Source organism: Maylandia zebra, linkage group LG2 (genome assembly GCF_041146795.1).
Source record: "Maylandia zebra isolate NMK-2024a linkage group LG2, Mzebra_GT3a, whole genome shotgun sequence".
NCBI lineage: Eukaryota > Metazoa > Chordata > Actinopteri > Cichliformes > Cichlidae > Maylandia > Maylandia zebra.
Genome location: NC_135168.1, coordinates 43391952 through 43407433, shown reverse-complemented (window position 1 = coordinate 43407433; position 15482 = coordinate 43391952). Strand labels below are relative to the sequence as shown.

Below are 15482 nucleotides of genomic sequence, written 5' to 3'. Positions count from 1 at the left end.
CATTTAAGACCTTGACTCTCTATGTGCTTGTTAAAAAGGAGTCTAGCTGAGTCATCAATTAGGAAATTCTGTAACACATTTTCAGAGAAGAGCAGAGGCGCTTCACAAGTGGTTGTGCCTGTTGTGGGAAATGAAACAGTGTTGCACATCTTGGTTTTATTATCATGCAGAAGAAATATTGAATCCAAATGTTCTTTTCTCCCCAGCACAGCCTTGTTCAAAGGCTGCGATGAAGGATTAAAAAGCTGAATTGAAAAGTTCAGACTTTCAAACAGGTCAAGTGAAACAGATATGACTTCTCAGTTTAGACCTAATGAACGTTCCCAGGAGTCGTCAGATATCGATTATTTCTGAAATGTCATCTATTCCACATCTTTGGTCACTTGATATTCGTGGTATTACCCTTAAGTAGTATCTCAGTGCTTACTGGATGAAGCAAACATTTGATGAACGCATTCACGTCCTCGGGATTAACTGTAATCGTGTTAGTCATGTCAAAATGGAAAACTTTCCATTTCCGAGTACTTTAATTTTTGAATGAAGACCTGTGAAACGTTCCCTGCTGTCACAGCTGTATTTTAATGTTTATCCAAAGACATTTTAAGGGACAATCTTGATACTGGGAGAACTTCCGGTTCTTAATATCTTATTTGGGGAAAAAGTTAGCAAAGCTTTTCAGTGGTTACATGACTGCTGATCCTGGGGTTATTTAAGACACTGAAGAACTATTTCAGCGGTTCTTCAAAGCCAAGTGCTAAGACCTGGTTTTAAAATGACTTGATTTATTGCTCATTAGCAATAAATGCAGATTATGTCTCTGAACAAGGCAGCGTAGCTTTTCTCCTTGCACTCCTGTGTTTAGTCAGTCAACCAAGCATGAATATAACATGTATCATTTATGTGTCATAACTGAGTAGAAAATTCAGGAAGAGCTACTGTAAATTCAGTAGGAAAGAGCATATTTAGAAAGGTCTCCTTAAGTCGTCCCCCATATGTATATTCTGTCTTCACGTTGTTTTGGCTACGTGAAACCACCATTTCTTCCCCTGTCTGACCCCCCCGTTTGCCACGTCAGAAATTGCTAAGTATCAACAGTTTCCCTGAAACTGTCTGGTACAGGTTTCTGTGGTTCATCAAGTTGAAGTCATTCATTTCAACATCCAGTCAATCCTTGAGGACAGTCCAGGATCTGTGATAACGATTCTTCTCTCATTACAGAAATACTCTCACATTTTCAGCACAGCAGTAAGTTTTTTCTTGCTTCATCCAGCTCAGCGTGGGCATTTTGCTCCATTGTTTTTTTTTTATTTTAAAATAAGCAAGATCGTGTTTTATGACACTAACAATAAAGAGAGCCAAAGAATTTCACTCTGCATGAGCACAGTGTCAGATTAAAAGAAACATACAGAAACAGTGGCTTACAATAAAGATTTTTTCAAAGGTCTGCAAGCGACGACTCAGCCAACGATACATCTAGACAGACTCCAACACAGAGACCCTTCCATCAGCTTGTATGCTATTTGTGTGTGTGAGGTCACACTTGTGAGGGTAGGATTACGTCAGATAAAGAAGGAGCTCCTCTCTTCGTCAAATATGGAAAGCGGAATCGACAGAACAGAAATGGAAGCAAGTATCTGCTATTTTTAACACGCTACAGCCGATCAGCCAATTTTTTTTTAAAGATTAAATTTATTGCCTGTTTTTTTCATGTTCATTGTCAACTCTGGAACAACTACTTACATGCAAAAAAGTATACAGCATAGAGTCAGTGACTGACTATGTTCAGTAAATCTTGTGATCGTTGGGAGGTGAGTAATTCCTGGATGAATGGCTTGACTTCCTTATTCAGCTTTTTCTCTCAGGTAAAACCAAGCAAACGCAGGTGGCTGAAGGAAAACTATGCACAGACTGAGCTGATAGAGTCACTGTTTTGTCTTCACTGGTTTTTCTAACATGCCCTTATGTACTGATAAGGTCAGCAGTTTTGTTAAAGGTGGAGATCATCACTAAGGAGGCCAAGCTTTTTCTTTTTAAATTACTTTCCGCGGTCAGTTTTAGGCCAGACTGTTTTTTTTTTTAAATTTTTCATAGAAACTGTGGTTCAGAGGTCCCTGAGGAATAAAGGAAGCCATAAAGATTGAGTCACATTACTTGAGATAGTGAGTTGCCTGCCTGTGCACATTCCCCTTTCTTTCCCTCCTACATGTTTGATCACGTTGCTGTATGTTACACACAGCCATGACCACATAGACAACTCCATGGTTTAAACTTGTGGTGTAGTAGTGGTTAAAAAAAATCCCTACTGATATGGAATTATTTTATTTATTATTTTCCTGAGTAAAACAACAATTATTCATTAAATAGGGAATCTCCTCTAACATATGTTTATTGAATCAAAATAACATCCCTTTAGTTTCCCATTCACGTATTCAGTTTCTGATTGATTTGGCGCGACTTAATCAAACTCATTCTCCAGTCCCTCTCATAGTCCATACGTCTCTGAGGATTTAAGCTATTTCTGTTTAAACAGGAAGCACTGCTATTGGCTAAATCCCAATCACCTTTGACCTCCCACTTCACTCAAAAGGAATCTCGTGGTAGGGTTATTACCAGACTCTGTGATGTTGTGTGAACCGCTACTTTCAGCTTAAAATAGCCGTGGAACTAGAATGCAGTCCCAGTCAGCGTGAAGTCACAGTGATCCTCCAGAGGATAATTGGAAACAGAAGTGTAATGTAGCAGTACTATGTGATGATGAGGTCCCACATTCCTAAATCTGGCCACAATAGAGTGAATTATAAATTTGAATTGGATTTGTTTTGTTTTATTGGCCTTTTAAATCACACAGAGGGCTTTATTTCTATTTTCTTTTTCCCTTTCCCTTTTTTTCCCTCTCTCTTAAAAAACTTGAATGTGTGTAAAATTTTACGCTCTATTTTTTATTTTTTTTACTTTCATGTAGGCTTATATGAACCTTTTAATTTTTTCCCCTCTGTAAATAACTTTTTTCAATTTTGAATGGTGCTATACAAATAAAAAAATTAGTATTGTTATTAATTTGATTCCCCAAAGAACTTACAATACCTATGCGTATTTTATTAATTATTTATGTGTCATGAATCGGATCAAATCTCAGACAAAATACAGACACCAGACAGACAGGGGGCTTAAATAAACAAGCATGTATTTTATTAAATTAAGCTCGTAGACATGTGGAATTGCTGTCAGTAGAAAGCAGGTATATGATGAATGTATCTGAAGGAAAGGAAGTTTACCAAAAGCAAACAAAACCCAAACCAGCCACTCTTCTCCCCAGCAGATGAGAGCGTGCTAGAGGGAAGGGAAAGTATTTTAGCACAGAGCCCCTTTTAAAAGCCATTAGCCAAGTTCCAACAGGCATGTTTCCGATAAGACCTGTCAGCCACACTCACTGGGTGAACTGCTAATTTGTGCTGCTCTTAGTAGAATACTCAGTATTGCTGAAATGAACTGACGATGTGATCTAGTCTGCCTCATTTCCTCCTCTTTGTTTAAGATATCCATGATAACTAAAGTAAAAGAAGTGAAATGAAATTACCCCCATCCATCACTCCCAGCTCAATCAAAGTAAAACCTAACCAATCATTATCCTAAAGGCAATAGACCTAAACAATAAAAAAAATAATTATAAAGAACCTTGAACTCACCTTGATGAATTAATAGAACTCATAATCTAGATTTACAGCACTAATATAAATATGTGTTTGTGGAAAAAATTCATCCATCAGCAAGTTTGATGATCAGAGTTCAGCTATGCATATAACAGCCTGTTGTTGAAAATGTAAACTATTGTGGTTCATGAATAATTGAAAGATTTATTTCAGTGATATATGGGACTACTTTGTCTCCTCTCATTTCATAAAAGATGCTCCCAGTGTGTAATGTGCTAAGGGATTTAATAAAGGAAGCAATGAAACGAGTCACTTCACAAACTTTTAATATTTTTGGACCATACCCAAAGAAGAGTTGCTCCAAACACGTTTCCTCTTTTTTTTTGATTATTAAAGTCTTAATTGTTCTCAGAAAAGGGAAAGAGAACCTTTTTGGCCTTTTAATGATGCAAACTAATAAACTGCATATTTTCTTTGAACATATCAACAAATGTGTCACATGATGTGAAATCTCAACATAAAATGTGCTGATAACAGAGAATCCATAGCAATAAAGTTTAATAAGAACTGTATAGATGTAAAATGTACATTTAAAAAATACCATTAAAGCAGGCAAAGAAAAAACTGCACCTTACTCTTTATCAGGGGACCTAAACATTATTATGTCCAGGATATTTGTGGCATATCATGGCATACAAATAACCTTTGTGATAATTTATCAAACACTGCACTCGATTTTAATGCGCATGAAACAATTATCTATTGTTCATCTCCATCAGTAGTACAAATGCTTGAATTTCTGCAGTCTTCCTATGATGTTATTAAGTCTTATTTAACTTTAGCTAGTGTTAAATGGATGCAAATCCAAGTATTTAGGTATCACTATAGAACAGAATGTGCAAATTAAAATTTACTTGGAAAGACCTGGATCCCTGTTTCTTGGAATAATCTACAGAAGGAGCTGTAGTGATTACGACAGGGGAGACTTTAAGTTCATCTTATTGGAGCAAGAGAATAGGTCTCTTGGTCAGTGTGACTATATTTTTAAAGCTGCTCTTGTAATGATCTGCATTACATATGTGGTTTGTGTTCATTAGTCTGTGCTGAATACCTGGATTGGAACTTTTAATCGCGATGAAACTTTTACCTGTATAATAAATTAATAAATGATAATAAATCAAGGATAGTAAAAATAGCAAACATGCTTTCGCTGTCATCATTACTACCAATAGAGCAGCTTGTTGATTCTGATAATCTGCCAGATGTTGCTATAAGAAATGTGAAAAGCACTTTTTTTCTTCTGCAGCCTGGCTCCTGTTTGCAAGTCTGTTGATCACACTGCGAGACACTTTATTCACTATTAAAAATGAAAGAATATAAAATGGAATGTAATTAAATAGAAGAAAAAACATAACACTGGAAATGACACAGACTTATGATTGGTGGTATTTATTATATATTTTTCAGTGGCTGATTGACATACATATCCTTTAATATTTGCCAGGAGGTGCTGGGACACCCTCACATGCCTGATGAGGAGCAGAATTCTTGAAAATACCAGACTGTGAATCATGTAGTAGTGGCTGAGAGATTATTATCAAAACATCTCAAAACTACCAAAAGGCAATGTGGGAACCTCTCATTTACACTGTCTGGATAGTAGCCAACAGCATAAACATTTGTACCGATGGTTTCCGCTTTGAGACCTTTACACTGAGTTGTAGCTCCTCTTAGTGGTGAATGCTCATTATTAAATCTTTCTTCTTTTTCCCACCTTTTCTTTTCCAATCACTTATGTTTGGAAAAATAAATATTTTTCTGTCACTAAAAAAAAGAAATGATAAAGTAAAATGAGATAAAATAAACATTTATTGTCATCTGTAACTTATAAATTATTGGTTATTATCTCAAAATTTAAATGTACCAAGGTAAAAAATTTGAGAAAATAAGGTAGAAATACTATACAAACTACATTTTTTAAATACTTTTGTTTTTTTGATATAAACAACAAATTTTACAAAATTTAACCGACAGTTTACAGCTTACATATATAACTTATGTTTCCTTCTTTCTTTTTTATTTTAATAAGGGAGTAAAAATTCCTAGTTAGGTCCCACAATCACAAAGAAAGTTAAGGTCGTGATGTGGGAAGTGTTATAGCTCTAACGCTGCTGCTGGAACAAATATGAGACTTCATTATTACCAGTGTGAAAGCAGTAAGAGGGGGAAGAGAAGGCATCATTTCGACACTTTTTAATGTCCATGCACATTAATTTCATACACTACAAGAAGTTGTGTGGTACAAAGCTAAGAATCAGAGACTTGTTAGGTCTTTTTGAGCTATGTACTCTAAATTCACACGTGTAAAACATTTAAAAAGATGTCACACTGCTTCACTAGAAAAAAGCTAGAGCTCCTTTATAAACCTTGAGCAAACTAGTGATTGTTAAAATACCTCAGGAATATCAAGGATGTTGTCACATGTTTTATGAACTTCCAATATTTTCATGGTCTTACAGCATGACACAAAAGTTTATTTATTTATATGTATTTATTCATTAATATAAAATTCAGTGTACAGTCTGAAAAATACCAATATTTATTTTATTCTTCCTGTTTTCATAAATAAATATGAAACTCTCCTTTAGCATCATTTTCCTTCTTTCTTCGACCACTCGCTGTATGCACCAGCATAATTACGTGCACTGAAACAGAGAACAGAGACATAAAAGATGAAAACTGTCTTCATTACGTCAAGTAAATGCAGTAAAAAGCAGCACTTTTTCAATAATATGAAAAAAATGTCTTCATAAAAAAGAACTTGACTTTGTATAATTAAAGGACACTTGGAGTTTTTGTTGGGCCTTGTGTATGCATGTATGTATGTATATATGTGTATTTTGTTGTATAGGTAGTGACTTATTTACTTCACGTATCCTAGCTGATGAGCCTTGGTGGTAGCCATTGCCCCTCGCTTGCCAATCTGGCAGTGAAAAACCAGCTCTGGTGCATCCAGCAGTGGCTTTGTTACTCCGTACATAACCTTGAATTCGTCTGGATTCATTTTAAGAGCGCCCTCTACTGTATTAACTGGAGGAATGAAAAAAGAGACAAAGATAGAAAACATGAACAACAAGTACATAACTGCCAGAACCTGATAAACCACATTCACCACAGCACACATGCAAAAGATCTTTGTGTGTGTGTGTATATATTATATATACATACATACATACATACATATATATATATATATATATATATGCGCAAAATGCTAAATAAAACAAACTTGACAGACGTGGAATATTAATGGATCCTGGAATATGTCCTTTTGCCACCTCCTCTTCACTGCGGACATCAATCAGAATGAGATTCGGGCTCTTTCCCACAAGAGCCTTCAATTCCTCATAGGAGATTTCCTTGGTACCTGAAAACATAGGAGGAAACACAAGAAACAGTATGATAACCTTTCATCAGATTAAATAAAACTACACCAATTACTCCTCAAATACAGGTTTCATGTCACAAATCATCCTGACACAAGAATGCATTATTGATGATCCTCGTCAAAGAAAACAAATTGCTGTTCATGTGAAGGGTCAGATGAAATATGACACCTGCTCTAACTGCCCAAAAAGGTCCATGCAAACACACTGACAAGGAAGGATGTACCAATGCTAACCGCATAGATATCAATGCTAACATGACATATGTAGAGCGTCATGTAGTGATCCAAACACTATCTTGGCTCTGTTGTTAGTGCTACAACAACCTGTACATCATAATTACATGTACATGCCCATGCTATTTTGTTAGGTACACCTGCTCAGCTGTTTATCCTCTGAAATACTTAATCAGCCAATCACATGGCAGCGAATTTGGAAAATAGAAGATTGCAGAAACATTGCCTGCAGTTCTGCTGCTACATTCGAATGGTAATGTAACAGCAGGTTGAATTTTTCTTTTTCTTTAAAGTTGTAAGAATATGCAGACCTAGTTTTTGTTATGTAAATTCGTAATTAATTTTATTTTTGGAAAAGTTTTTGGAAAGTGATTGGTTTATTAGCTTATGGACCCTCCCATTAATCAAGGGATTAAGAGCACCCTGGAGGGGTGTGGTAAAGATGTTTTTTGTTAGTCAAATGTCAGGAGGGTTTAAAAAAAAAGGTTTTTTTGACCACTTTTGAAGTTGTTAAAGCAATTTAAGTTAACTTTAATTTAATTTTAAGTTTTAAGAATTTATTTGGTTGATTTTTGTTAATAATTTTCCACGAAATAAATGCCATTTAATTTTAAACAATGAAGTCAGAAGTGTGTTCTAAAACAAACCTCCCGTTGCCACCCACCTTTTCTTGGACTTTTTTGGTGTTTGGAACATAAAAGGCCGTGACATAAACAGAGTATTGAGTTCAGATATCAAAAGAAGAACACGCCAGACTAAGCTGCCACATATTGTAATTAGTTTCTCAATTTGGCTTCTAGTTCAAGCAGGAAAAAAAAAAAACCTTTAAAGACTCCCTAAAAGCAGAACTTGACATCAAACTCCACTTTCATAGTACATTCCTTACAGGCAGATTTTCCATAAAGGCAGGCGTACTTGCTTTTATCAGATCGTGTGAAGAGTGTTAGACTGTAAGATATGACTAAAGGTACACTGGACTGATGCAACAGGTTATGGTATGCAGATAATTATCAGTTTGTTGTTTGTTGCTCGGGTAACCGAGTACAGTCCTCAAGGAGACTGGTGCCTCTTTACTGTTTGCTGAGTCATGCTACAATTTTTCCTTTCTGTAAATATTAGAAAGAGAAATACAGCCTATGGAAACAGTTCACCAAAGTGACCCCAAAATGTATGAAAACATATAAAAAATTTTTTTTATGAAAACACGGTAATACTTCTTAAGCTGCTGTAGTTTTGGGTTGTCACAATTAAAAATAGTCGTCTTTTACTCATTACGTTTGATATGTTTCAGTTCATTCAACAAATTCAGACAGTAGCCTTCTATAGTTCACATACGTTAACCGTATCTGTAAGAGTGGGCTTAAAAAGACTCACCTGTGTTCGCCATACTGGTTGTTGGATAAAATTAGAAATATGAAAGTCATCGACAATCACAAACGGTATAACAATACTGGATCTTCTTCCTGATACATTTGTTTGGTGCTGTCTCATTGGCTCGCATACCGTTGAAGGGCGGGGCTTAGTCGGCGAGGCTTCATCGCTTAGCCAAACAAATCAATTTGTCACTCTTCAAAATAAAAGGAAGTAAAAGGTATTTAAATAAATGCATATGTTGAATATTTTTTCACAGAGTAAAGTATGTGGTTTAAATATTTTACGTTTAAGTGTTTTGTGCGAGTAAAATTACGAGTGTGATATGCATAAAGGATCATATGCAGTGAGCACAAACCTTTTAATGGTCGCAAAAAAGATCAAGTTGACACAAACATAGTTCCTATTTAAACCATTTTATTACAAAAACAATCAATCAGTCTCCTAAAAATAATATTTACTTTACATTCTGTTTCTGATATATTAAAAAATAAACAATCTACAGAGGTTAATTTGCCGGCAAATAAAATCATGGTGACTGCAAAAGAGCATTATAAACTATTTGTTCTCGTTACATTTTACATGTACATTGTTATAATCGCATTTACACATTCTTTGAGGGAATTGAAATAACATTTAAATTCTACAGTCACTGATTACACCACTACAGCACTGCAGTGTTCAAACTGTACTTTAGTAAGTTCATCAGTAGAGTCTCTCTTTCCTTTTCGAAACTTCTGATATGTCCCACAGATCAGAGTCCCTATAACAACCAGTAAAGGGAGAGCGAATAAACCTCCTATAATCCAGGCCATCACTGTGAGGACAGGAGATTGACGACATTCATACCGCTTACATGAAAACTCTGAAGGATCTCTGCTTCCTGCGTTGTTCACTGCCACCACACACACTTTAGTTCCCACTTCCAAAGATCTGACCAAACCCCGCCGTGACGCATCCCCAAACTTTGGGACTTCACTGTCCCTTCCCTCGATGACTATTCTGTACTCAGATACCACTGAAGATGGAGCACAACACTGCACCTGTATTTCCCCTCTGTCACTCCCCGCACTGACTGGCACCAGCGCTTGGATACGTGGTGGATGAGGAGGCACATTAGCTCCACTCATCCCAGGGCAGAGGCACCCAATTTGCTCTGAAAGTGCAGCACAGGGAACCTGGTTCTCCGAGCAGGGGTCGTACTCGCAGAGCAGAGGTTCTAGGTCCATCTTTGGGAAGGACACCATCCTAGGAGAAGCTGTGGTTGTGTCATATTCCTCCTTATTAAAGTCATAATCATCCTGGCCTTCTGAGCCCATGTCAGTCATGTGTATGATCTGTGGACGAGTGATGGGTGGGGAAGCAGACGCAGCATTGGTGAAGAAATGGGAATGCATGGGAGGCAAGACAAGAAAGACAAGTGCCACCAGGTTCCTGCAAAATGAGGTCATCTCTGTGAAAAGAAATGAAAAGAATAAATATGGTCACTGGTCACTTTACAACTATAAACATACTGATTGATATATTTAAAATATTCCTGTCTAATATCTTTCAGAACTTGTTACTGAATTTGGTTGTAATTTCTGATTAATGAAAAAAGCAAAGAGGCTCTGCAGCGGTACCAAGGATGACAGTGAGACTTTAACATTTGCTCTCTGTTTTGGCATTTCACTGTATCAAAAGAGAGAAAGACAAAAGTGTGGTGACACACAAAAGAAAGTTCTTTGGCTGGATTCGAGGCACTGGGATGTAGTTTGCCTAAGTTTACAGCTCATGAATGCTCTTGAGTATACTCATACATCTGCAATGTCCAGTCCTGCAAACACATTTGTACTTGGAAGAAAGCCAGGGGACTTCTGTGGGAACCCAAAACAGACAAAAAGCTGACTGATTTTCAGTCTGGTCAGTTTATAAAATTAATTATAAAACTCAGAGAATATTTGTAATGCAGTTAAAAGATAATATTTATGACTAAACCTCTAAAAGTAAAACATGGAGCTATAAAGTGAAAAAAAGAAAATACTGAAATGGGTCTACAGTACCTGCTCAATGCTGGTGGGCGTCTCAAGTCTGAAGTACTTTGTTTCCACTATGGCTGCTCTCACTTGTGCTCTCAACTGTTCTCAGTCAAAGCTTTTTCTCTGACTCTCTCCTCCTCATCTACACCCCTCATCATTCTCTGCCTTCATGGCCTCCCCCCACCCCCTCTTTTTACTCTTTTTTTCCCTTCGTGCACTACAATTTTCTTTTTATTTAGCAAGCTTTCTAACTGGCCATCCGTGACCTTGCAGTTTGCACAGATTTTTTTAAGCTCAGATGTGTATTTATTAAAGACCCCTTCCACCTCTTGTAGCCCCCATTGTGAGATGCTGGAGAGAAATGAATGAGGCCTCATTTTGTTCTTATCCTTTAATGTGCTAAAGCGGGCAAAGTACCTTTTATGTTTCACAACATTTTTAATCTTTAAGGACAAAAAAATCTTAATTACTTTGCGAAGACCTTGACTTTATTAAAAAAAACTTTCAGCTGAGATATGCGTGGGGAAATGATACGCTTTCTGTAACTTTTGAAAAGAACTGAAGATCTTTTATCAGAAACAAGTGCTCAGAATTGGATGTGCCCAGTCAGGGGAATTGCAGGATAAAATTCCTTCACTGTTACTTTCCAAAATACTATGTGTCAATACATTGCAGAACAGCAACACAACCTCTACTTCCACAGAGGTAGGTTATCATATTAATAGTGTTACATACTTATTGCATATGAAACTGGATACTGTGTTTCTTCTGAAAAAGAAAGCGTCACATTTGTTATTTGACGCTTTCTTTTTCAAAGTCAAATAACAAGTGCTTGCCTACTTGGTATAACTCTCAAATGCACACCTTAAAGCTGATAAACTGTAAGCTGGAGAGAAAATAATGTCTCACTAATTTAGAAGGTCTTCATTTAGTATGGTAAAAAGAGTTTGTTGCTCTATAAAAAGCCCTCCATGAAGCTGGCACCATCTTACTGTTCATCACTGATTAAGAAAACAAGAACAACCCAAGGTTTCTCCTCAGTACTGGTTCCAGGCTGACCTACTTAAGTTTAAAGCCTTTCTTTAACCATAACATTTTATTTTTGACAGACTTTACACTTTGTTCTATTTGTGTGTACAGTTTTATACTCTATATTTCTACTCTCAGTATATTTTTCATTGTGAACCTTTACATCCTGTTCTGCAAAGCACGTTTTTTCAATGCTGAAAAGTGCTATACAATAGAAACAGTGCTTGTAACAAATGTTTCTAGTTCTCAGTTCTTTGTTTAGTATTGTTCCCTTTCGCCTGTTTCTTCTTTGTGTGTCCTCCCCATGGTCCCTTGTGTGTAGTCAGTCATGTCTCTTTACCAGTGTCCAGTTTGTGTGTCTTTGTCCATGTCTCTGTCTCAGAGTTAAGGCGTCCTGTTTTATTCTGCTAGTCTCTCGTCTCATGTGCACCATGTTCAGTTTTCCTTGCCTCATTAGTTTGATATGAGTTATATTGTGTCATGTTTCTTCCCAGGTGTGTTCAAACTGCCTCTCATCCCCACAGCTGGCCTCTCTTGTGTATTTAAAACCTCAGAATAGAGGGTTGTGCCTGTGTTCTTTGTTGTGTCCTCCATCACAGTTGTGCCCTCTGTGCTCTGCATTTCTTTACAGACTCATAGGCTAGTTAGTTCCTTACCTGAGTTTATGTATCCCATTGAAAGGCTTGTGTCCAAGCTGAAACTTGCTTTCAGTTTTTTTTTCTAGGAAATAAATCTTATTTCTCTAACCAAGTAATGAAACATTCAACCCTGTAACATTCTTACTTTTATTGGATTATGCTTATCTTTATGAATGCACCAGGCCAGTATCTAATGAGATTAGATACAAAAAATTTGGAAACAAATGCACTGTCCCTGTTTCCTGGAATAATGATCTGTCTGTGTTCACTTGTCTGTCTGCTGAATATCGGTTGGAGTTTTTTCTTCACTTGAATTTTTTGTAACTGATGCTGCTCTCTTGGCCAGGTCTTTTTTGAAAAAGATATTTTAACTGCTATCAGACTTTGTCCTAGATAAAGAAAGGATAATAAAAACAGCCAACATGCTTTCACTCACCATTAAGGCTGTAGGAGTATGTTGTTGATTCTGATAATCTGCTAGATTTTGTTATTTTTCAAGGATTGATGAGGACATCTACAAAGCAGTTTTGCATAGCCTTTATATTGTGCTGCTGGGTTCCCGGTTGCATGTCTGGTGACCTCACAGCTTCAGACACAACTGAACCTGAGTAACCTAAGAGCTAATTTACTACAATTTTAAAAAATAATGAAGGAAATGACATAAAAACCTATTATTAGTGTGAATGCTTGAAAAGCATTCACAGTATTGTTATTCGAATCTTTATTATTATTATATATTCCGTACGTTTTTTGGCATCTAACTCCTTCAAAACCGTTCAACTTAGAAAAACCATTCAAACACCGTTAGATTCCTATTCTTTTGGACATGACTGCTTCTATTTTTCATATTTTTAACATTTATATTTTTAATTTTATTCAACTTTATTCAACAAAAATTTCCCATGTATTTCAATGGGGAGACCCTTCAAATTCTCATTCAACTTACTCATTTTTAAACTCTTACTACTTCCACATACGTTGACATAGAGCCACCATTCAAACTTTAAAACGAAGACAAGACATTCAACTATTCAACTTGTATTTATCTTTTCAATATCTATTATACTTTTTCTTCAGTTCCAGTTTAAGTTTCATGATGTTTTTTCACCCGTTTCAGAGTTTATAATGGGTGTGTATGGGACGGAATGTTGGGGCTAGAGTGAGGCAGCTCAACTGCTAGAGTGAGAGGAGCAAAAAAATTAATCTTAAAATCTTTTTTAAAACTGCTGCTGTGTCCGCAGCGTTTGCTCTACAGGTATGATTTTACCCTCAAAACGTAGCCATCGCTGTCCTCTTTCATCCAATGTGTTTACTATTGTCCTAGGTGTTATGGTTCTTTCGTAAATGTCACCAATGCACAGCCTCCTCCCTCCAACTCTTCCATAGACTCTAATGTTAAAATGGCTCAGAAGGTTCGTTTGAAAATCAGAAGAGCATGGTGTCTTTCCACTGTCACCACGTCCATATAATAAACTCCACAGGCATGAAAACTGAGAATTCAGTAGACTAGACATTGCTGTCACTCACGGTGAAAGAATTTTGTCAATACGACCTATACTTTTCATTTGGGAACGATTTGTTTCGGCCTGACTTTTCTGTTCATTTTAAGCAGCAAAAGTGAGGCGCATGTCTGTGTACGTGTGTATGGAGCCATTGGGTGCGGTCACTATAGCAACCAGGCTCACACCTGCCTGCTTAACGAGCTCTGCCTGCCACTGTACCAAGATTCATCTTAAGCACTTCTCTTTCAACTGCTGCTGTGTCCACAGTGTTACAGCCATCATTTTACCCTCAAATTGTCGCCATTATTGTTCTCTTTCCAACACCGTATCTTTCAAAGCTCAGGCATTTAAACTTTTTAAACTGTGTGGATCAAAGTGGAGGGATCACATTTGAGTCATTCAGTGATTCAAAGAATATGACCTTTTAATATTCATTCAGATGTTTTCTGACTCTAAATGTTCTTTTCTCATTTCTTAGGGTTTTCTAATTTACATTTAAAACATTTTCAGCTTTTTTCCAACTCCTTCTTCTGTGTAACCTTCAGCTTTTAGCAGTTCAGCACTTTTGTTTTCAGGTTAAATTCGGGGTTTTTTTTTAATCTCATTCAAGCTTTTTAACTTAAATTCAGTAATTAATTCATTTCAGTGCATACATTCAGATTCAAGCATTCACACTGCAGTTTCTTCAGAAAATGCACTTTCTAGTTTCTAGTATTAATTATTCATTTTCAGTATTTAATTGACATACAGGTCCTATACAGTTGGCCAGGGGGTGCTGTGACACCCTCAGCACGAGTACTTCCCAGAGTCTTTGATGACATTGAGCAGAATGTTTTAGAATACCAGGCTACGAATAGAAATTTGGCACACTGGCAGTATAAATAGTGTGTAGATCACAATGTATATCAACACCACAGAATAGTGACTTAGAGGCTTATCAAAATATCTCAAAATTACCAAACATCAGTGAAGGATTTTCTAGTTTTCTCTTTCTGGAGTGCAGCCAGTAGCATAAACATTTTATCTTTGCTGTTCAGTTGCATTATAAATAAACTTATTGACAAACCTACCAAGACTGTTTTCACTTGCCATCACAGTACGAAAAGCGCAGATGTTACTGATCAGGTTAATGCTGAACATTAAGATCAGTCCCAAGTCCTCAAAGCTGAAGCAGGAATTAAACCATCAATCGTGATATTTTTTACACTTGAGGTTTCTGCTGTGATATCAGACAACAAAACCTGTCTGTACATATGTTAAAATATCATGCAGTTTGTCTTCACAGCCACTGGAATTTATGCATCTGTTCATGTAAAAGTCTGACTGAGATTAAAATCTTTTTAATAAGAGACCTTCACACTGATTTGTAGCGCCACATAGTGGTGAATCCTCGTTATTGCTGCTTCCTGACCCTTCACCCCGTTAACACCATAGATGGTAAAGTTCTGCTGTCTTTTCCCCCCAATACCCTATACTAAAACCTTACTTATGCCACTGAAATAAATAAATCCATGAATTAAATAATAAAGATTTCTTGCCACCAACATATTAAAACTATACGTCTCAACTGAATAAGTCATTATGTCAAAATT

The 15482-nt window shown here is 36.6% G+C and overlaps 2 protein-coding genes across 2 annotated transcripts; both read right to left on the bottom strand.

The window, feature by feature from the left end:
- Positions 1–5888: 5888 nt before the first annotated feature.
- On the bottom strand, positions 5889–8841 carry LOC101476870 (thiosulfate:glutathione sulfurtransferase). Its single transcript, XM_004545531.5, has 4 exons — positions 8707–8841; positions 6949–7077; positions 6578–6740; positions 5889–6355 (listed from the first exon to the last, which is right to left on the bottom strand). Exons 1-4 carry the CDS (start codon positions 8717–8719, stop codon positions 6301–6303), a joined length of 360 nt encoding a protein of 119 aa, XP_004545588.3. The 5' UTR covers positions 8720–8841; the 3' UTR covers positions 5889–6300.
- A 230-nt stretch (positions 8842–9071) lies between these two features.
- Positions 9072–10965, bottom strand: LOC101476585 (LRRN4 C-terminal-like protein). The gene is made up of 2 exons (XM_004545530.5): positions 10746–10965; positions 9072–10156 (listed from the first exon to the last, which is right to left on the bottom strand). Exon 2 carries the CDS (start codon positions 10152–10154, stop codon positions 9360–9362), a length of 795 nt encoding a protein of 264 aa, XP_004545587.3. The 5' UTR covers positions 10155–10156; positions 10746–10965; the 3' UTR covers positions 9072–9359.
- Between the last annotated feature and the right edge of the window lie 4517 nt (positions 10966–15482).

What these genes read in the sequence shown, in the direction of transcription:
- LOC101476870 (XM_004545531.5), bottom strand. An exon ending in AGGATCCATTAATATTCCAC is followed by an intron (nt 6,741 to 6,948) that starts GTCTGTCAAGTT and finishes TCATTCCTCCAG; the next exon opens with TTAATACAGTAGAGGGCGCT. An exon ending in CATCAGCTAGGATACGTGAA is followed by an intron (nt 6,356 to 6,577) that starts GTAAATAAGTCA and finishes TCTCTGTTTCAG; the next exon opens with TGCACGTAATTATGCTGGTG.
- LOC101476585 (XM_004545530.5), bottom strand. Translation starts at nt 10,154, where the DNA reads ATGACCTCATTTTGCAGGAACCTGGTGGCACTTGTCTTTCTTGTCTTG.